General features: G+C 39.5%; 1 protein-coding gene across 1 annotated transcript in view; it reads left to right on the top strand.

Annotated features, from left to right (window-relative positions):
- LOC135464862 (supervillin-like) overlaps positions 1-23,972 on the top strand; it is a gene marked incomplete at its 5' end in the record, with an annotated part of 75,016 nt that overhangs the window by 40,096 nt on the left and 10,948 nt on the right. The window contains 16 exons of the mRNA XM_064742431.1: positions 3,212-3,370; positions 5,453-6,149; positions 12,780-12,956; positions 14,726-14,958; positions 15,433-15,504; positions 16,070-16,156; positions 16,544-16,787; positions 17,855-18,009; positions 18,132-18,154; positions 18,611-18,827; positions 19,396-19,532; positions 20,716-20,863; positions 22,317-22,462; positions 23,024-23,180; positions 23,561-23,733; positions 23,862-23,971. Of these exons, the coding sequence (XP_064598501.1) occupies positions 3,212-3,370; positions 5,453-6,149; positions 12,780-12,956; positions 14,726-14,958; positions 15,433-15,504; positions 16,070-16,156; positions 16,544-16,787; positions 17,855-18,009; positions 18,132-18,154; positions 18,611-18,827; positions 19,396-19,532; positions 20,716-20,863; positions 22,317-22,462; positions 23,024-23,180; positions 23,561-23,733; positions 23,862-23,971 (2,935 nt within the window). The remainder of the gene's footprint in view (positions 1-3,211; positions 3,371-5,452; positions 6,150-12,779; positions 12,957-14,725; positions 14,959-15,432; positions 15,505-16,069; positions 16,157-16,543; positions 16,788-17,854; positions 18,010-18,131; positions 18,155-18,610; positions 18,828-19,395; positions 19,533-20,715; positions 20,864-22,316; positions 22,463-23,023; positions 23,181-23,560; positions 23,734-23,861; position 23,972) is intronic.

Genomic DNA, 23,972 nt, shown 5'->3' with positions numbered 1-23,972 from the left:
CGGGAGTGAGAGTGAGTTGATGTTGTAGAAGGTGTTTAAGGTGTGGAGTACGATTTGGCTAAATGATTGGCTTGTCGGTCGTCTAAAACACTGTTAATACACTGTTATTTTTGGAGTGACACATTTGACTTGCATGATTCTGATGGATTCATGCAGTGTAACAGTTTTTGTGAAATTTTTCAGAAAATTAAGTGTAAAAAGCATCATTGTGACACCTTTTTTTGCTTTTGGAAGTGCATTTTTACGCCCCAAACTAGATGAAATACAGTAATTTTTGATGGTGTTTTGATTTAGACCGTTGAACCGGGCCTGAATTTACTGTTTGCCAGTAACGTGGTTGGAGGATAATACCTACTCTTTGTGGGATTTTATAAAGGGTGTTTAAATTAAGTACCAGTGTAAATCTTCATGCAGTCTTCTTTCCTGATCAGCGGTGTGCGACATTTTAGTTGCACAACCTGCTGTATAGGCTTAATTAGTCTGTTGGTCGGTTGGTCTGTCGAGCAGGAAATTTGTATGACATCCTGTAGTTTAACATTCTACCGCTCACTTCATGACATGACATCCTGTAGTTTAACATTCTACCGCTCACTTCATGACATGACATCCTGTAGTTTAACATTCTACCGCTCACTTCATGACATGACATCCTGTAGTTTAACATTCTACCGCTCACTTCATGACATGACACCCTGTAGTTTAACATTCTACCGCTCACTTCATGACATGACACCCTGTAGTTTAACATTCTACCGCTCACTTCATGACATGACACCCTGTAGTTTAACATTCTACCGCTCACTTCATGACATGACATCCTGTAGTTTAACATTCTACCGCTCACTTCATGACATGACACCCTGTAGTTTAACATTCTACCGCTCACTTCATGACATGACACCCTGTAGTTTAACATTCTACCGCTCACTTCATGACATGACACCCTGTAGTTTAACATTCTACCGCTCACTTCATGACATGACACCCTGTAGTTTAACATTCTACCGCTCACTTCATGACATGACACCCTGTAGTTTAACATTCTACCGCTCACTTCATGACATGACACCCTGTAGTTTAACATTCTACCGCTCACTTCATGACATGACACCCTGTAGTTTAACATTCTACCGCTCACTTCATGACATGACACCCTGTAGTTTAACATTCTACCGCTCACTTCATGACATGACACCCTGTAGTTTAACATTCTACCGCTCACTTCATGACATGACACCCTGTAGTTTAACATTCTACCGCTCACTTCATGACATGACACCCTGTAGTTTAACATTCTACCGCTCACTTCATGACATGACATCCTGTAGTTTAACATTCTACCGCTCACTTCATGACATGACATCCTGTAGTTTAACATTCTACCGCTCACTTCATGACATGACACCCTGTAGTTTAACATTCTACCGCTCACTTCATGACATGACACCCTGTAGTTTAACATTCTACCGCTCACTTCATGACGACATCAACTTTTTGTGGAATGTGTCAGCTGTTGTTCATTTCTGGTATTAAGATATTCGTGCAGTTAGCTTCTACAATACGTCATGTTTTTTCTTTCATTGATGTATTTAGTTGATTAATGTTTTACCCTGGCCTGAAGAAGGTTTGAAGGAGAACATAGCATCTCAGTTAGAAAATTTCAAAATATTCCTGTGCAATCCGTTTGGCCGTACGTCAGTGCTTGACAAAGATCTGTTTCTGAGTGACGGAACATCGGGCAAAGCTGAAAATTTACAAATCAGTCAGTTTATTCAGTTTAATATATGATAGGTGTTTTACGCCCTACTTAAGAATATTTGACTTCATACGACAGTGTCCAGCATGTATAGTGGGAGGAGACTGGGCTAACTCACGACCATTTATAGTATACATGTCAGTTTTGTCTCAGTACAACCCTTCTAGTCATGCAAAACTGGTATTGAGTCATAAATTCGTTAGAATTTAGGATAGAAATCCAGATGATCGTGATCATTATCAATGGTCACATGACTCTTTTGTTCTAGAATGAAAAGTCTTAGCTGTTAACCGGAGCTCTATACAAGATTTCCTTCATACTTCTAATTTTTAAGACAGATGGTAGTGGTACTGAAAGTAAAAACTTACATTTCTCTCACAGATTTGTTTCGGAATAGTAAAGATGTCTATATCTTGTTGATTGGATGTACTGATCATGTGAGAAGAAGCAAACTGCTCATTCTTGTTAACAGTTGCATATATTTCGGCCACAAGAGCAGATAAGATATATCTCGAAAATTGGAAGATTTCGATATCATTTCCCATATGACGAAGCCCCAAGACTAGTCTGTGATAAGACTGTGACACGCTTGAGGATTTGACAGTCTGTCTATTCAGCGATCATCGTCATATGCCTGAAAAATTGTTGAGTACGACGTTAAACCCCATGCACTCACTCACTCACTCTATTCAGCTACAGGCCATACATCATCATGATGTCTCTCACAATGTATGTAGTTGTGTGCATTATGGCCACATCATACAAGAGAAGACAACTGCAGAGACAACAACTAATGTATTTAGAAGGTTCATTGGTGCGAGGCTTCGGGGTCATGCAGTAGTCTAATGGTAGTCAGTCAGGTAGACTTGTTTTTGGGCAGGTACATTCCCCAGGTGTGTTGATTACCTCCTGTCGTCGGCGTGTTTTACCTGGCAGGTATGTCTGACACAGATATGTCATGTCCAGAAGAGAGAGGGGTTAGAGTTTGTGTGGAGTTTGATTCAACCAGTTTATAGTTATAGGTGAAAAGTCCTCATTTCTACGAGGTGAATTGAGCTCCTATTTCATGTTGTGTGGGAACAGAGGTTAAAGTCACAAGATTCTAATCAGCATATTTTGTTCCAGTGGTCGTCAGTGGCATATTGGTTAGGAATAGTTGTACTGAAACTTGAAAATTGTCATTTTGATAATCCGTTTAGGTTGTGACGAGGTTTGTGATTGAGGTTTCAGAAAAGCATGCTGGAGGATATACACCTTACAGGTGGCATGTTTTCGTAGAAAGACCGAAGCAGAGGATTAACAGATTAAACGACTAAAGAACTATTAACCTAGGAGATTTCCATTAAAGGATGGAGATTGTAAGAAGCACATTTTGTGCTTTGTGCTGCATATATGCTGTGTTTGACAGCAAGACTTTGAAAAAGCCACCGGAAAGATAAAAATAAATGTGCAAAGTTAATCGTGGATTTGATTGGATTTCATTGTCAAAGTCACACATCGTTCCCATGGAAACATTCCGTCAGCAGACCAATCGGACAAGGTCTCGCGCCAGTTGGTTTGAAAGGTCTGCTACAACCACAACAAAGTCTTCGTCATCTTCGAGGATCCGTCGAGGTATATTGTAATCCCTATCATCCATCTCATTCCTACGTATCGTGAATGTCTTTACATTTATCGTGAAGTATCAAGTTTATAGGCTACTTTAAAAGTTTGTTTTTAGCCTGAGAAAATGTCTAGATAAGAATGTGTGTGTGTCTTGGATAGTATGTGATGGCTCACCTTTAAAATTTATTCTCCATGTAGACCTATATATTATACAATGGATATGATGAAAGAATTAGGGTAAACTCATTCACTATGTGGTAGTATATTTATAGCCTGAGGTGAGCATTTGACCTGGACGGGCCACATACCTGCCAGGTTGGTGTAAATGAGAGTCTAGGTAACAGTAGATTGTTACTTGATACAGGTGTATATCCTCATTAAAACTCGCATGAGTTTGGAAAAACACCTGTCATGTTGAATAACAGATTGATGGTATTTGTTATTTATTTAATACTTTAGACTGTAAACTGTGTATAAAGACACGTAGACCTACCATGAATGAATCTGGAGGTGTTGGTGTTTTTTGGCCTACATTTGGATGTATCTGTGTCAGGAATCTGCTGTGCCTCAGGCAATTGGACAGACTATCCTGAATGGAGTGCAGAATAACCCTGTGACATATTTAGACAGTTTCAGTCAAACTGTGGCAAAAGTATTTTGATGGTCTGAAATTTTTTAAATACATGATGAGGCTTAATTTCATCAGTACTGTGAAAGTACACAAGTAACATGCCCAATGTTTGTGGTTTACTCTTAAGATCCCATATTGGTCTGGACACCAGCAAAACTGGCCTGCATATACATGTACTAGTTGTATTTGTTTATTTATTTGATTATTGTTTTACGCCGTACTCAAGAATATTTCACTTATGCAACGGCGGCCGGCATTATGGTGGGTGGCAACCGGGCAGAGCACGGGGAAAACCCACAACCATCCGCAGGTTCATTCAGATTTCCAGAGTAAATCCAGTTCTGTCTGTATGTAGAACTATAATAATTAAATAATGGCTTTTTGATAACAAGAAGATAATTTGAATGCATTTGCATTTAGGTTCATTATAACCTCCCGCATAGTAAGGATTGTCTTCTTCAGTTCAGGGCAAAAATTGCAACTCCACCTGTTGAAGACTTAGACAGTTTTTGGCCTGACACGAAAACCAAGAATGCACCATGTAATAAAATTGTAGTGAAGCTGGAGGAAACTCGGATGCCATTTGTTTACTTTATTGGTAAAGAGTGTATATTATTTTGCAGGACAGAAGAAAAGTAATTCATGCTAAAATATAATTGCCTGGCAGTATGGTTTGTGGTTAACCATATGTCATAAAGGTGAAAGAAAAGAAAAGACTTTGATTAAGTATACATGTCTTCACCTTAGTAGTTTATTAAGGAGACAGGATGTTAATATTGTGATGTAAATTGCCTATCCCATCCCATCTCACCTACAGGTGAGAGAGAGGGTTACATTCCTCCCTCATTCACCTGCACACTTACCTGGTACAGGTAAGGTATGTGGGTCATCTATAAATGGCAGGTAGATGTTGTATAGAACTGAGTGTCACTGACTCTAGTCAAGCTTATAGATGTACAGAATTGTAAAAACTGGGTCGAGTATTCGTGTGCCAGTGTATAAATGTATGACAATATATTTGTACAAACACAGACCAAAGCAGGAGTCCGACTTACATGTTCACATAAATGTATAAATCGTATAATATATACCAGCGTTTACCTTCCAGTAGCAATCCTATAAGTTAATCGGTTTGTGAAATTTTTAAAATTCAGGATGATTATGTCTTTTCATGTAGGCCGGCCATTCACTTAACAATTAGGGGCCTCCATGACTAAGTGGTTAGCGTGCGTGCGCAGCACAGCAGGGATGGAAACAGATCTAAATGGCCACAGCTAATTTGTGCTGACGTCAGCACAATTTTTAAATCAAATTTTAATCTGGGATTTTTATTAGTCTATTTGATTCACCGTATTAGAGAATTCCATCCTTCATATGTTACGCTCCTATAGTATTATAAACAGGTGTATATGTATGAGTTGTGTAGTTTTGTAAGTCATAATATTTTTGTGTCATTGTAGGAATTTTGAAAACCTCAGAAAGCAAGGACCCACAGGAAGTTAAAAGTATCCTGAAGCATGATGGGAGGAAGTCGTCCGATTCTGAAATCCGCGGGATACTGAAAGACGGTGGAAAAGACAGTGCAGAACCTCGGGGAATTCTAAAACATGGCGACTCGGAAGGGGAGATAACTTCATCTGTGAAGTCTCCCGATGAACCATGTCGTGGGATCCTCAAACACACAGACTCGAATGATTCCCAAAAAGGTCACAGGAGCGCATTGCGGCGTGACTCTAAAGGGAAATCGGAGGGCGATCTTCCGAGGAGCATTTTGAAGCGCGATTCCCTTGAAGAGAACAAGGTCGAACCTGATAAAGGTGTTCTCAAGAAGTCCCGTTCACAAGACTTCAAGGAATCGCACGAAATCCGAGGAATTCTGAAGAAGACAGCGTCCAGCGAGGTCCGGTCAGTGTCGTGTGAAGTGACCAGTGAAGACAGTGACGTGACAAGGGAGTCTATATCAGTGGTAACGCGAGAGGAGACAGAGTCACATCATGTGGAGACTCGGAGTAACCAGACCAATGGTACGGAGACAGCAGCTGCTTCTGTCACTGTGGAAAAGTCTGAGACAGCGGAAACAAGGAAAATGTCCAAGATCAAAAATGAAGCTGTGGCTCGGCGGCGCTTTAAAGAACCGAGGAAAGCAGAAGCAGAAAGGTAGGTTTCTCTGATTTGAAAGTTCATCTCATGAATGCCTAAGATTTTCATCCCTTGCATACGTATGTATTGCACAAGAGCTTTGCGTGTGAACATCTTTGTATCACATGTGGAAAGGTTTATCAGTTATTTGTCAAAGGTCAGTGGTTTATTCCTGGCTCTTATGTGTTCTCCAGGAATAAAACTGCATGATCACAACCAAATAGAAAGTGAATAGTTGCTTAGACAAGATATGTCAAGGAAACTAATAACATGGAATATACTAATTGTGTGCCCCTGCTGGTACCTTTATAGAATTACATTATCCCGGTACTTATTTATTATTTATGTGTGATGATACTTGTAACAGTTTGTTCCATAATGTATTGATCAGTGTTTTATTGACTGTCATGCACCAGCAATGTGGGCCTCATAAGTACATGTACATTGTAGTACACTCTAGTACACTGTAGTACACTGTAGTATCCAGTGACAAACCGTACAATGGTGATAACATGGTACAACATTTGGTGATTAAAGTGGATTAACTGAAGACTCACAATATTGTACAGCAGCCAGCCACTCCATCATCACAACGCTGTTGTTTGGGAACGGATTTGTCCATCCCAAAGGATACTATGCGCTAGGGATGGGTGTTGTAAGGGATCTAATATGTTGCCACGGATAGGTTTCCCCTGACTTCTTCATGCATGACATAGAAACAGACAGATATGTGCCTTTATGTACATAGTAAATCAATTATTACTGAAACCAATGTAGTTTTGTTATGAATTTGCATAAATTGCATTGAAAGTTGCTCTTTCAATATCCGAAAAACTTGAGGAATTGGGGTAACGGCCATAAAATGATACATTTGTTGCCAACACCTAGGTTTTTCTGATGAGAAATGAATGAAACCTTCCAAAAAAAACCTCTTAAATGGACCTTTAAAGTGAATGAATCAGTTAAAATGAAGCAAAATTTGGCATTGAAAAAACTCAACTTGACATAATGATAATGAAGTCGAGGCATCACCACAGACATGTAAAAGATAATGATCCTGGCACGTGGGTCCAGAGCTTGTGAAGCGCTTTACATTTACGTTGTGATGCTTCAACTTCATTATTATTATTATTATTATTATTATTATTGAAGTCCAATTCAAGTATGAGTTTCTAGCAGTATATAAACTTTACATGTAAGTGAAATACAGCATTTACAGATGTGTACAACAATGACTTCGTAAAAAATATTCGGGGGACACTTGTGTGACCATGTTAGTATTAAAGCATGTTAAATAAGGGAGAGATGAATAGTTGGTTAGAAATACCGGAGGTTTAAAAGCCAGACAGTCATAAATCAGACTGGATGGAGGCCTATTAAACCTTATTATATCAATGCTGGCAGTTCCCATGTAATGTTGCCTGCTCCACAGCAGAAGTAATTTTATGTGGTTATATGGTGGTTTTATGGTAGTGATAATTTAAATGATAATGGAGAAATTGATGAAAATTGATCTCCCCCCCCCCCCCCTCCCTCGACCATATAATTCCTGGTGTGGGTATTTTACCGTAAAAACTCTACCTGTTGTAACCTTTTTTTCTAGGCTTCAAAGTGTCAAAGTTTTGTTGACTAATCAAACGCTGAGCTTTTATATACAGCATAATGATTTCTGCCTTGATCCATTTCACCAGCATAAATTAGTTGTTTTATTAAACTTATCGGAAAGTAAGATAATGATATATATCATATGGTTTGAACTGCATTACATATCATTTTGAGACGAACCCATCCGTGGGCGTAACTAGAAATATGAAATAGGTTGTGCAATTCATTTTGTTTCAGGAGAAACTCAAGGTTTCATAGTTTGTCCTACATATATCTCTCCACATGTTAAAAGTGAGTAATTGTGGTTAAACATTAATCTTGTACTTCAGCCAACTGCTTCAGTGGAAAGCTGATGGTTTACCCTATGTATTGTTCACAGCACTGTTTTCATGGAGACGTACATGAAGAACATGCAATAATGTAGAATGAGGTGTCTTCTGATGATAAAAGTTTTATGAGTTGCCATTTTCCTTACGACATGTGCAATGGTAGCCATGGGGCCCAAGCTGAAGCATTACATGAGTAATACACTCATGCTGAAGCATTACATGAGTAATATACTCATGCTGAAGCATTACATGAGTAATGTACTCATGCTTGAGCATTACATGAGTAATGTACTCATGCTTGAGCATTACATGAGTAATATACTCAAGCTGAAGCATTACATGAGTAATGTACTCATGCTTGAGCATTACATGAGTAATGTACTCATGCTTGAGCATTACATGAGTAATGTACTCATGCTTGAGCATTACACGAGTAATATACTCAAGCTGAAGCATTACATGAGTAATATACTCATGCTGAAGCATTACATGAGTAATATAGTCATGCTGGAGCATTACACGAGTAATACACTCATGCTGAAGCATTACATGAGTAATACACTCATGCTGAAGCATTACACGAGTAATACACTCATGCTGAAGCGTTACACGAGTAATACACTCATGCTGAAGCATTACACGAGTAATACACTCATGCTGAAGCATTACATGAGTAATACACTCATGCTGAAGCATTACTCATGCTGAAGCATTACACAAGTAATACACTCATGCTGAAGCATTACATGAGTAATATACTCATTACATGAGTAATGTACTCATGCTGAAGCATTACATGAGTAATGTACTCATGCTGAAGCATTACATGAGTAATATACTCATGCTTGAGCATTACATGAGTAATACACTCATGCTTGAGCATTACACGAGTAATATACTCAAGCTGAAGCATTACATGAGTAATATACTCATGCTGAAGCATTACATGAGTAATATAGTCATGCTGGAGTATTACACGAGTAATACACTCATGCTGAAGCATTACACGAGTAGTACACTCATGCTGAAGCATTACACGAGTAATATACTCATGCTGAAGCATTACACGAGTAATATACTCATGCTGAAGCATTACATGAGTAATATAGTCATGCTTGAGCATTACATGAGTAATACACTCATGCTGAACCATTACATGAGTAATGTACTCATGCTTGAGCATTACACGAGTAATATACTCAAGCTGAAGCATTACACGAGTAATACACTCATGCTGAAGCATTACATGAGTAATACACTCATGCTGAAGCATTACACGAGTAATATACTCATGCTGAACCATTACATGAGTAATGTACTCATGCTGAAGCATTACACGAGTAATATACTCATGCTGAAGCATTACACGAGTAATATACTCATGCTGAAGCATTACATGAGTAATATAGTCATGCTTGAGCATTACATGAGTAATATACTCATGCTGAAGCATTACATGAGTAATGTACTCATGCTTGAGCATTACATGAGTAATACACTCATGCGGAAGCATTACATGAGTAATGTACTCATGCTGAAGCATTACACGAGTAGTACACTCATGCTTGAGTATAGGTATTGAGGGGAAGGACAAATGAACTAAGGACAACTGCACTAAACTTCTGTGACGTGGTATTATTAGAAAGTATACAGCAGCACCCATTGGTAATAGGGCACTTATGGAAGCGTCAGGTAGATCATGATGTTCCTGGCTCCCGCATAAACATGGTGTAACCTGTCCTCATGATTTACAACATGTTAGAGAAAACTTCACCAGTTACCCTTGATAAAGGAGCAAACTTTGGATTTAGAGATCAGAATTGCTGTGGCTGTCATGATCCTGTCCCCTCTGCCCGTAAGGCCGACCATATCTCATGATTTACAACATGTTAGAGAAAACAGCGCAAGTTACCCTTGATAAAACAGCAGACACTGGATTTAGAGATCAGAATTGCTGTGGTTTTTATAATCCTGTTAATATCTAGTAACCACATGCTGTGTAGCAGTGTAAAGATGGTTCCTATATCTGTAAGTGTGTAGGAAGGTGTACACACCCATGGTTCAGCCTGGCATGCTCCCAACAATGCTAGTCCCCATGATATAAGTGAAATCGTACGCATGTAGGAAGGTGTACACACCCATGGTTCAGCCTGGCATGCTCCCAACAATGCTAGTCCCCATGATATAAGTGAAATCGTACGCATGTAGGAAGGTGTACACACCCATGGTTCAGCCTGCCATTCTCCCAACATAATGCTAGTCCCCGTGATATAAGTGAAACCGTACGCATGTAGGAAGGTGTACACACCCATGGTTCAGCCTGGCATGCTCCCAACAATGCTAGTCCCCATGATATAAGTGAAATCGTACGCATGTAGGAAGGTGTACACACCCATGGTTCAGCCTGGCATGCTCCCAACAATGCTAGTCCCCATGATATAAGGGAAATCAAACACCAGTTAAATAGTTAAATGAATAAACCATTATCAATAAACAGTTTTAATACACAGGGAGTTCATATGTCAATATTGGTACATGTGTTATTAGTTTAGTTTAATACCAATCTTTAATTACTGTATTTTACTTTTAGGATAGATATTAGTACATTTTTTGCTGATTGAAGGCCAAAAATTACATTTCTTCCCATTTTTTTTTTTTTTTTTTTTTTATCAGAAAAGTAAACATTTTGTTTATGTTCTTTAGAGTTAACATTGTGAGAAAAGAGAAACTGTGTATTCCTGCAAAACAGTTACAGCAGACTACATGTAGATGTCACAAAGAGGGGAAGAATTAGGCTGAACCTGCTTAGGGTATCTAAAAATTTGCCCCCCAAAAAGCGGATTAAAAGTAAAAAAAAAAAAGATCCTTGTGGTGACTTAGATTTGTCCACTACCTTCCAGACAAACCCAAAACTCTGCGATCAGTATGGACAAATCAGAATCAGACAACATAAGAAACTTAGTAATGAACCAAATTTGGGAGGTACATATGTACATTGCAGGGCTTTGTTTTGCGGCCGATTGTTTTCACGAGGGTATATATGCTGAGAGATATAAAGCGATATGTCAGGGCTGTAGGATGTTCATCTACTCAGGTACAAGTATTGGGCATTCAGTAGGCATGTGTGTCACATGCATAAGGTCATATTACTATATATACATCGTATTGTCATGAGGGATTGATTGATTTATTTATTTGATTGATTGTTGTTTTATGCTGTACTCAAGAATATTTCACTTATGCAACGGTGGTTAGCATTATGGTGGAAGGAAACCAGGCACATCCCAGGGGAAGCCCACGATTATCTGCAGGTTGCTGGCGGACCTTCCCACATACCATACCCTATTTAAATATGGCTATACGGAAAAACAGGGTTTGGGTGACATCAAACAGCTGCATTCTCAAGTTATAGAAATAACACTTGGAACTCTTTTTTGATCCTGATAATTTATTGATGCATATAATACATTTGGTCATAAAGTTTGATTTATGTCATAGTAACACATTTTTCCAGGTTTGTCAGGAATGAATGAATGAATGCTTAAGGATGAACGTCGTACTTAAACATTTTTCAGTCATATGACAACAAGAAGTGATCAGGTGTGTGTACATATACTGTGAGATTTGTTAGGAGGGCAGGATGATATCCTACTGGGTAGCATCAAAAGTAGTATCTTCATTTGCCCCTATAAATTCACATTACAGGCAAATGAGGGATTGGTACCAGTATCTTTATTGTGCTACACCACGTACCAGACAGGGTGTAACCTATCATTAGCCTGCACGTAGCATTGCGGTATTATATACATGTTACCAGGCCCGTGAACAACACCACGTCTCGTGTTTGCAGATATGATGACGAAAGCCTATACCTTTAGTAGTGCGCTCTTGAATTAGGGTTGTTGTTGTGTCGGCTGTGTCAGACTGGTTCATAATAGAGTTACACATAATTGTTGTATTAGTTTTACCAGCATTAGCTGTATTAGTTTACCAGCATGCCCTTTAGTCATCTCTCCAAGCTTGGGCAATTACATTATAAGTAAGCTGTTGAAGCTACACACAAAACATATGGTTAGGTTTTCGTGTCAAGTTAATGTGAAGTAAGAAGTGGACGGTTACGAAAGAGGTAGGATATTAGGTAATAGTTACGAAGATTAGTGGCAAAACATTTCACCAGCAGACCTTGTACTCTCAGTGTAAACAGTATCCAGGTGAATCGTACAAAAGTAGGCTCGTAGTTACGAACCAAATTAAGACGCAGGTCATCAATTATTTGTTTATTTATTTGATTGGTGTTTTACGCTGTACTTAAGAATATTTCACTTATACGATGGTGGCCAGCATTATGGCAGAAGGAAACCGGGCACAGCCCAGGGGGAAACCCACAACCATCAAATTACAAGTACTTGAAATGACAAACTTGAAGAGCTCAGATTGTCATCGGTACAGTGTTCCGCAGTAAAGAATCAGTGTACAAATTTTCAAGTTTTTGGAGCCAACCATTTTGATCATAGCTACATGTATATTTGGATTTTGATTTTGAGACATAAGTCCAGATTAAATTTAATACCAGGCTAACAGCTTGGCCTAGTGTTCCAAGGTAAGTTTGAACTTAAGATGTACAGCACAGAAAAACATGTTCACATCTACAGGTATTGTAGACCCTATATATACATGTAGCTCAACAACACCATCCTGTCCATTTTCTCTTCAGGTACCACACCCAGCCAGCTGACACTGGGGCGCCAGAGAAAACGCCAGAACAGCGGAAGATGAAGTACGGGGCATCACGCCACCACACACAGCCAATCACTCCCGAGGAGAAAGAGGCGGCAGAGGCCACAGGATCAGGGGAGCTAACGAAGACCAACAGCGGGTCTATCGCAGAAAGGTAACAGTCTAGGTGTGGTCCTAGAGCGATGAATTATATCCGATATTCGGATTTTCCATTTTACTGTCACTTTTATTTTCTTTCACTTAACATTTTAGTATTTCTAGTGACAACTGAGAACATAGTATTTAACTAACTCTACAATACAAATCTATGTCTTCTTTCATGTGGACAAGTCCTCTTCTAACTGAAGGCAGTTACAGAGTTATATTTACAGGACCATGTAATCTCATCATTTACATTAAAACATTTTAAATTATTACAAAGAACTAATAATTTAGAAGTTAAATAAGGGATTTGCCCAGGGATAATGATGCGACACTGGCGGCATTGAATTGAAATGTATTATAAATACATGTCAGGCAAGAGCTGAAATGTCAGAACGGACAGCCAACAGACAGTGTCCAGTGCGTTAACATACCTTGAGTTAGAAGATATGCCTGCTGTCTTGTATGTCCAATCAGCTAGACTGCTTCCTTATTCGTTCCTGGCCAAGCTGCCTCTCTGCTACAGTCTGAAGGTTGGCTGCCTAACAGCTGGGAGCTTAACTCAGCTGTGAGGACAACAATTTTTGTTACAGTTTGTTCACTGTTAGCTGAACACTTTACCGTGTAAAATCCATATACTAATCTAACATGTACAGAGTATTAAAGTTGCATTTCACCGCTGATTAAATTAAAAAGAAAATAACAAACAAAAAAAAAAAAGCTCTTGGTATGGAGGATATTTTACAGCTTCCCGAAGCAAGTCTTTAATATCGTTCAAACAGATGATACATCGTAATGGGTGATCATATACCAGCTTGTCAACTACAAAAATACACTTGTCAGGGTGATATTGACCTCTTGAGGAAGTGAACCATGCTTGTAAAAACTGGTAAATTTGCTGTGAAGATTATGCATTTGAAGCAGTGTTGAAGTTCTTTGTTCGATCTGTATACTGTACATGTACATATATATTTGGTGATTTTTTTTCACAAAGTAAAATGGTGAATTTATGATCCTGTTTATTAATCATTTTAAAATTCTTATACAACACAAAAGGGCCAATAGAATTTTTCAGAGACACCAAAACAATGTAGGTTCTGGCCACACTATAGCTTTCTGTATTAAATATGCAAGACTCCCCATTCGTTTGCGCTGGGTAGGAATAAAATCACTCCGTTAAATTGTATACTTGTACACTCTAATATTATTACACCTTACTAGTGCAAGCTCTGATGATCGCTGATGAGAGCATTCATTGTGTGAAGATTGGGGCATCAATCTATATAAGGGTCCGAGTGTTCAAATATAAACAAATGCAGAGTTGGTACAGTATGCAAATCACAATCAAGGAACCTGTCAATCACTACAACTATAGACCCACTCCAACCACGGATGTATAGTATGATACCTTCAGTGGTTATGAAATCACTTAAATACACCTAATTTAACCTTTTTTACGGTGTTTAATGAACTCACTGAAATGCCTATTAAGATACACAGACATAAATATAATCGGTTTGTGTATGTATAAACGAATTCCATCTGCCCTTGAAAATTGTAAATAATTCACTGTGGAGGCGTATGGGAATTCATTGAAGTGGGTCTGATAGACTAGATTTGGCTGGAGATCTCACAACGAAAACAAGTTACATGAAAGGATAATTCCCTCCTCATTTAGGGCGAGCCAGACATTCTGTCCCCATCAGCCCAATCTGGTCGCCTTTAGTAGCTGACAATGAGGAATGTTTGTGAACAAGTGATATCTTCTACCTTGTACTGTAGGTTGAACCTGCTTAAGAAGAGCGGTGAAGAAGACTGGAAAAGAAGAATACGTCCTGAGTTGGGTCTTCCTGAAGATGTCCAGATGAGAGTGAAGAAGGGGCCTCTCCTGGAACGTCCGCACAGCATTGCCGACAGACTGTCCAAGTTAGGCGAGTCCCAGATGAGATGGACAAGTAGGGTGGAGGAGAAAGATGCTCAAGCCTTCACAGTTGAGGGCAAGCAGAGCAAAAATGGTAAGGCTCAGCATGTTTTGACTTGTAAGCAAATGTGCAAAGCTTTGATGTCCCACAGAATGTTGACAGCATAGGGATTTGTGTTGTCTTGCGCTGTGAGTCACATGAATGGTTTATGTCGAATGATACGGTATTAGAGAAGTTGACTGACTGACGGGGCCACTCGTATAGCTGAAACGTAGGGTCTTTATTTTCCAATTTGATTTCTTTTTCGATGAATTACAGGCAGTCAAATGCCAGAATTCTTTACACTTTTTCTTTTGCAGAGTGTATCATACAAATTTCCTGACTTAAAGTTGCTAAAAATACAAAAAAAGTAGCAGTATCTGCTGTCTCATTTACAAGAGCGATGCTTTTCCAAATAGGAATTAACAGTGTATCGCTATGAATACTATAAATACTGTTTATTGTTTCTTGCTATTTTGGAAAGTATTTTTTAGGACTGTGAACTTACATTCTGTTTTGTGGCTGCAGGTATTGTTTTGGATAGCCCTGTATCCACCAGAAAGAGGCGATTACCAAAGAGAGAGCTGTCCTTTGGGAAAGGTAAGAAAATAGGTGACTCTCCCACATTTACACCAAAGAAAGAATTCAGAGTTTAAAAATGATTTCTGACGTTTTTAAAGGAGTTACACATGTTGCAGACAGCCTTGAAGTTTTGGATATGTTTGCCCTCTCTACATGTGTATTTGTATTTGCAGATTATCTGTCAGTCATTCTGGGTTGTGTGTATTTGATTGACAGAAGACTGTGCCCACAAAGGATGGCCCCTCCTGCCTGTTTATGCATTGTCTGTCAGTCAGAGAATAGCTTTTCCTACCTGTATTCATATGCATGTATCAGCTTGAGCACAAAGAACATAGTTTTAAGGACGGCCTTAGATGAGTACATTTGTCCGGAGCTGTGTGATTGATTGACAGGAGAGTCAGCCCCCTCAGAGGAGGGCTCCTCATACCTGATCATAAATGTATATTATACTGTATCACCATGTCAATCACCATGTCCTATTTGCGTGATTGACAAGAGAGACTGCTCCCTCAGAGGATGGCTCCTCATACCTATGCATATATAAGCAAATAACATCACCGTGTCTTATTTGTTTGATTGAAAGGAGACTCTGCCCCCTCAGAGGATGGCTCCCCACTACAGTCGCCCTCCAGAGAGAGAATCCCCATTCCCAAAGAGCTTATATCTGAAGGTGAGATTACCTCTGTACAGGTGTGAAAATGTTTATTTGATGTAAGTCATGATTGGCACTGTCATAAACAGCATCAATGAATAAACATCCCAGTCATGAGCATATGCATATTCTTGTATACGTACTAAATTGTAATGTCCGTATTGTGAGGTTTTCATCCTATAAACTGGCAGGTCTGTTAGTCACATGTGGGAAAGATTGCCAGTAACTTGTCAAAGGTCAGGTGGTTTACACCAGTTTACTTCATAGTGAACATTGACTGCCATTGTATGAGTGAACAAGCATTAAACAAGAAACAAATATAATCTTTAAAAAAAAAAAAGGAATTAAAATAGAAACGTATTTGCTTAGTGAAGTAAGTAGCAGTGTTCCTGATTCTGTTCCCAGGCCCTCCGATAGTCTCTGTCTCAAAATCCTCGACCTCTTCCTCGTCCAAGACGGTGATCACAAGGGTCGGTGGCGAGGAGGACCGTGAGGTTGAGGATGCATTCCGAACCATGACGGTAGAGTTACCCGACCTTGGCGAGGATAGTTTTAACACATTTTTCTCGAAGGTGCAAGGGTTGGAGGAGGAGAAGATCGATGTGTCGCTTGACGATTTTAATCACCTCTTCCTCAAGGCAGAAGATGTGTAAGTTACTGAGACGTAGAGGTGGAGAAAAATGCTAAATCACCGTAAAGAACGTAAAATTGTTCCCAGGACTATGTTGCTGAATTTGCCTGATTCTCAAATCTGATATACAGAAGGTAGCCAGCTGCAGAAGATACACAGTTCCCTCTTGACCTTGAAATCCTTGATCTGTCTATGTTAATTACACATTGCATTATGTTTAAAGTGGACCGATAAATTATCTGCACACGCATCAAAATTCTACCCATTAATCTCCACACACGAAGGTTTGTACTTAAAGGTGGAGAAAACATGAAAATGACATGAAGTTCAGATGAAATAGTGTGGAAAGTTAGTCGCAAATGTGGTCTTCATCTTTTCGATTTTTATGTAAAAAGAAAAAGACACTAGAAAATAATTGTTTTTTAATATATTCATAAATATTATCATAATTCCGATTAAATGCATACATATGTTTGGATATAAACAAATTTACATTCAGATAAATGTAGAATGCAAGCACCTCATTTTATTTAGAACATTATTATGCAACGACAATAAATACCGAAATGATGTCCCAAATACCCACCGTACAAAAAATATTTTCAAATAACTTATTCTTCTGGAAAGAAAAATCAAAAAAAAAATAGTAAAAGACCATATTTTGATGTTGTTTCATCTGATTTTGGCATCAGTTTTATCTTTTCTTCTCCTTTAAACTTAATGACCCTTGAAAGTGTGAGAATACTTTTAGTATTAGGTCTTTGGAAGTTCTTGGTAAACAGTTTTCTTTCATGCATGCAGGGGTTGAATAGTGAGAGCATCCTTGTGATTCACACAGCTTTCAGTTTTGCCATTTTTATGTAAGCAAAAGACATGAAAATTGTTGGACCCCAACTCCCCCCCCTCCCCCCCCCCCAGACCCTTTTGATTTGTTCAAAAGTGCCATATCTGAGGCCCTTGCATAACTTGGATCGCTGCTCAAAACTGAAAAGTTCTTGCTTGTGCTGTTAAATTCTATTCAAATAAATAATTTAAGATCCATTTAGTCACTGACATCTTGTCATGCTTGTTATCTCCCCTTACAGACTGACTCCAGCTAGAAGGATTCGTCCCAAACGCCGCCATCTTGCTCAGAATCGTAACCCGCTGAAGACAATGTCCGTGGAAATCGAGCAGACATACACCGAGTTCCGAACGGGTGTGGCTGAGCTGGAACTGAAGAGGCTCAAACGGGAAGGCTGTGAGTAACTGTGGAGAAGGATAATGTGGAATCAAGGAGAACTGTTCCCTTGGACCAAGATTTTCTCACGTCTTTTTAGTTTTTTACACAGTTTGTTGATCTCAATTCAATCTTCGAACAAGGCTTCACAGAGTCCGGTTACAGAGCAAGTTTAAGTTTTGGACTGTTTCATACACTTTTTCACACAAATTTACAGCCATTTTTGTTCTGTTGTGGACTGTTGTGACATATCCTTTATTCTGATGCCTCAAGCGAGTGGGGGATACACATTGCTTTAGCAATACTTCAAGAATTCTGTTGGATCAGTTTTAAATTAAATCAGAAAATTTTAAAATAGTTTCAGACAACAAATAACGTGTGGTTGATTTGGATAAAACCTGGTTTCTTGAATGTTACAACACAATAAATATCACTGATAAAACTGAAATTAGTAGCAGCTGTGTTTGCCCTAAATTTCACATATTTTTTATCTTTTTAATGTAAAAAATGTAATAAAATTTCATCATAACTTTTAATCAAATGTCAAAACACCTTTCAAAGATGAATAGAACTCAAATTTAAAAAAAAAAATCAAATTAAACAAATCAGGTAACTGTGTCAGACATCTGAATGTTTGTGTTTGTTTGAACATTTGTGCATAGTTGCCAAGGATTCTTCGTCAGCCCAGGTGATGTTGGCTGAGGCTGCGGTTAAGGGACTCCAATCCACGGAGAGTTTCAACATCGAACTGCGCAAAACCAAAGATTCCAAGGCACAGACACCAGGGGGTGCTGATAAATTTTTACCATATAAGGATCTCATGTTGTTGCATATTAAAGGTAATTTTATTTGTTAGATTTACCTATATGATTGGGGTTTTATGTGCTGCTGAAGAATATTTCTATATAGCCAGCATTATCATGGGAGGAAAAGGTAATTTTAATGAAGAAATCGGACTAAAAATGAAAATTAATATGAAATGTGAAAATTAATGGCAAAGAAACTAGAATGAATAATCTGATGTATCTCATTGAGTTACAGCATATTTAGTGCAATTTAGATTACAACAACCAGGTTATAGGATTTTGAAGAGGAGAACTTTGTCCATGCACACCAGATTGTCTCCCCTGTTTGCTGGAGTGACCAATGCAGGAGTTATGCCCCCTTTGTATGGACATTTTAATGCACATTCGGGAAACCACTATCATAAACATGCAGACCAAAAAAATTAGAGTACTGTTATATGATTGAAAACCAGTCTTATAGATAAAGTGAATCCAGGATATGTCAGCTGCAGTGAGAATGTTGTGTATGTGTTGTTGATCGGGTTGTGTGGGCGTGAGATGTCATTCATTCCATACTTGCATTTCATTACCTAACTCCGGTGTAATATGGTTGTTGGTTTAGGTCGGCGCCATGTCCAGACACGATTGGTTGAACCACACGTCTCGTCTGTAAACAGGGGCGACTCATACATTCTGATCAGACCAGACAGGGTCGTGAATTGGAATGGGAAGTTTAGTAATGTCATTGAAAAGGCCAGAGTGAGTACAAATTTTGTGACATAAAGTTTTGAAAATGTTTCATAAATAAAACTTAGAAATTATCTACTCGGTGGCAAATGTGGACTTGCACCAGCAATTTTTTTCTTTTGACAAAATATTTACATGATAAAGCCTCAAACATTAAGAAAATCCTACAAATATTGGGATGTGACAAAAATAAGAAGGTGGATTTTCAGCTTTATTTTTACTCCTTTCACTTTGTGCGCCATCAACACAGCTTGGAAAACCAGCTTGCTCTATGTATTCTTTTATCGTAGGATCTAAATTCCCATAATTTGGTGGTTATATTTCTCAATCTCAGGCAGCGGACATTGCCCAATTTGTCTTCTTTCTCATTCTCAGGCAGCGGACATTGCCCAATTTGTCTTCTTTCTCATTCTCAGGCAGCGGACATTGCCCAATTTGTCTTCTTTCTCATTCTCAGGCAGCGGACATTGCCCAATTTGTCTTCTTTCTCATTCTCAGGCAGTGGACATTGCCCAATTTGTCTTCTTTCTCATTCTCAGGCAGCGGACATTGCCCAATTTGTCTTCTTTCTCATTCTCAGGCAGCGGACATTGCCCAATTTGTCTTTTTTCTCATTCTCAGGCAGCGGACATTGCCCAATTTGTCTTTTTTCTCATTCTCAGGCAGCGGACATTGCCCAATTTGTCTTTTTTCTCAATCTCAGGCAGCGGACATTGCCCAATTTGTCTTCTTTCTCATTCTCAGGCAGCGGACATTGCCCAATTTGTCTTTTTTCTCAATCTCAGGCAGCGGACATTGCCCAATTTGTCTTCTTTCTCATTCTCAGGCAGCGGACATTGCCCAATTTGTCTTCTTTCTCATTCTCAGGCAGCGGACATTGCCCAATTCGTCTTCTTTCTCATTCTCAGGCAGCGGACATTGCCCAATTTGTCTTCTTTCTCATTCTCAGGCAGCGGACATTGCCCAATTTGTCTTCTTTCTCATTCTCAGGCAGCGGACATTGCCCAATTCGTCTTCTTTCTCATTCTCAGGCAGCGGACATTGCCCAATTTGTCTTTTTTCTCATTCTCAGGCAGCGGACATTGCCCAATTTGTCTTTTTTCTCAATCTCAGGCAGCGGACATTGCCCAATTTGTCTTCTTTCTCATTCTCAGGCAGCGGACATTGCCCAATTTGTCTTTTTTCTCATTCTCAGGCAGCGGACATTGCCCAATTCGTCTCTCAGAAAAAGGATTTGGGTTATCGTGAATCATCGCCACCTATTATCGTGGAAGACGAGAAGATGAGACACGTAGCCAATAAAAACTTCTGGTCCGCGTTGGAAGGCGATGAAGAGTGCCAAGGTACAGCTGTTGTCATTGGCAGACTTTCTGTGGTACCCGTCTTATGATTGGATAAGTCATAAGCATTCATTCTTCTGATTGGTTGAATTTGAACATGATTATAAAATATGGTTGTTCTGATTGGGTGTTTGGATGGAAGAATGTCGGTGACCAATGAAAGAATTGTCTATGTGTTTATTTATTTGATTGGTGTTTTAAGCCATACTCAAGTCTATTTCACTTATACGATGGTGGTAAGTATTATAGTGGGAGGAAACCAAGTAGTGCCTGGGGTAAACTCTGTGCCATCTGCAGGTTGCTGGCAGACCTCCCCATGGTGGAGAGGAAACCAGTGTGAGTTGGACTTGAGCTCACAGTAAATGCATGGGGAGAGGTTCCTAGATCATTTGCGTGACAAGTGAAATATGTTGGTCTGCTTTAACATTTTATTCCTTGTTTGGGCTGGAAATTAACGGTGATCCACCATTCAGAGGCTGGTGGAATTTTGGTCTTGCTGAAGAGAAGCACTAGCGTATTTGACTGGCCTATGATTTATACTGACTGTACCCACATTTATACTCATACAGTAATACAATAATGTAATGAAATGGAGCTTTTCACTAGATGGCCAACGTTTAGATGAACTTGAGTCCTAAAACACCAAGATTTTCTAGTTAATTTCAACCCCTGCCTTCATGTACCGATACTTAAATCAGTGTACAGTTTCCACTCCCGTACTATTTATTTATTTATTTGATTGGTGTTTTACGCCGTACTCAAGAACATTTCACTTATATGACGGCGGCCAGCATTATGGTGGTTGGAAACCGCCCGTGGCAAACCCACGACCATCCGCAGGATGCTGGCAGACCTTCCCATGAGAGGAAGCCAGCATGAGCTGGACTTGAACTCACAGCGACCGCATTGGTGAGAGGCTCCTGGGTCATGACGCTGCACTAGCGCGCTAACCGACTGAGCCACCGAGGCCCCCACTCCCCTACGATGACCTTTACTAGTTGTGTTTGAATAATACAGAATAAGGGGTTGTAATAGTATTATCTCAGAGGAAATATTTAAATATCGAAACTCTTTATTTCAACCGTTTCGGTGGCCTAATGGTTAGAGCGTCTGCCTCAGAGTAGGGAGATCTCGGGATCAAACCCGGGTCGGGTCATACTTTACAGACTTTAAATGTGGTGTTGGCTGCTGTCTTGCTTGGCGCTAAGCACTGAGAAGTTATAGCAAGGAGACATCACTGGTTGACCCGTTTTCCGTATAATGTGACAGGGTGGGGTGTCATGTCTGGTGTCTTCAGCATGAAACTTAGGTGGTAGCTGCAGTTTGGCAGTCATGGACTCGCCCTGCCACAAGAAGACACAATATATGTACGTGCATCCAATGACTCCTCATCATCATATGCCTGAAAAATTGTGATATTAAACCCCACTCATACATACATATGCTTTATTTCCAGAGTGTGGCCCCCCTGATGAAGACGAGGCTTACGAAGCCTTCATCGTGGAAACCAACATGGTTTATAAAGTCTGCAATAACACGTTAGTCCCATACGAGGAATACTGGGGCAAGATCCCCAAGGTGGAGATGTTAAAACCCGAGGAGGTATGTGTCGTCATCTCCCATCCATTTTTATATGCGCCCGTGATATCACGTTGTTTGCCCACCTGTAAACTTTACTACTGTCATGTTACTATTGTACCTACAGCTGTGCTTCACTTGGGCAATAAATTTGGTTCTTTTTTTTATTCTTTACTTGAGAGTTATCAGATAGGACTGTCTTGTGTATTTGTTAATCTTGAAGTCTTTATTAATGACCCAGACTCACCTCTACAGGTGTTAGTGTTGAAGACTTGATTTTACCTGTTCAGGTATTGGGGTTTTAACACTTGATTGGTGTTTACGGCATTCATGTACCCATATTGGTGTTTAAGGCATTCATAATGAGCTGGATTTACTTGTTCAGGTATTGGAGTTTAGGAGAAAAACCACTTTGATTCACCTGATTCACACGTACCCATATTGGTGTTTAAGGCATTCATAATGAGCTGGATGTACTTGTTCAGGTATTGGAGTTTAGGAGAAAAACCACTTTGATTCACCTGATTCACACGTACCCATATTGGTGTTTAAGGCATTCATAATGAGCTGGATTTACTTGTTCAGGTCTTGGTTTTTGACTTTGGCTCGGAGTTGTACGTCTGGCAGGGTAACCAGGTGTCCATGGAGCAGAGACGAATGGGGATGAAGCTGGCCACCCAGCTCTGGGAGAAGGGCTATGATTATAGCATGTGTCCCGTCAACCCTATCTCAGGCCTCAGGGGTGAGTTATCAACTGTCATGATATCAACCTTGATAGCTATTGTAACAATTCTGCAGGTGGAAGAGTCGGAATGGAGAGTGCTAATTTGACCCATGTTCCATCAGTGACATCGTTGCTGAAATTTACCATAGATAGAAAATAACCATAAAATAGATGGGATATTAAGAAATATAAAATATACCTTAAAAATGAAAGGGCCGTACGAGGGGAAAGCCTGCCAACAGCCTGTGGATGGTTGTGGGTTTCCTCCCACCATAATGCTGGTCGCCATCGTTATGAGGGGAAACAAATCAAACAAATAAATAAATCAATCAAAAATGAAAGAAACAAATTTCTTTGTTTTTCTTATGAAACAAAACAAATTCCTATCTGTATTTCAGATGAAGAAGAAGGTGCACCGCCAAAGAAATCCTCTCAGCGGCCATCTTGGGCTGTATTTGGTAAAGTCAACCAGAACATGGAAACAACGCTGTTCAAGGAGAAGTTTTTTGATTGGCCGGAATCATCGCGATTTACAATGCGCAGTAAAACGCCAGAAAGCTTTGCCCTGAAGGTATTTGTACGGCTGTTTGTTCATTAACAAAATAGTTTATTTTAATACAAATATAAAAATAAGTCATAAAAATCTTGAATACCGAAAAAAGATGAGGTAAACATGAGATGTGTGTTTTGTGACCTTAGCAGGTGGAGTGTGATCTCAAACCTTATGATGCCAAACTCCTCATACCTGTGAACAAAGCGCCGGTCACCATGTTGTTTGAAGGCAGCCATGTTGGACGAGGAGATAAGTGG

The sequence above is a fragment of the Liolophura sinensis genome, chromosome 4, assembly GCF_032854445.1.
Source record: "Liolophura sinensis isolate JHLJ2023 chromosome 4, CUHK_Ljap_v2, whole genome shotgun sequence".
Lineage (NCBI taxonomy): Eukaryota > Metazoa > Mollusca > Polyplacophora > Chitonida > Chitonidae > Liolophura > Liolophura sinensis.
This window is presented reverse-complemented; position numbering and strand designations above follow the sequence as displayed.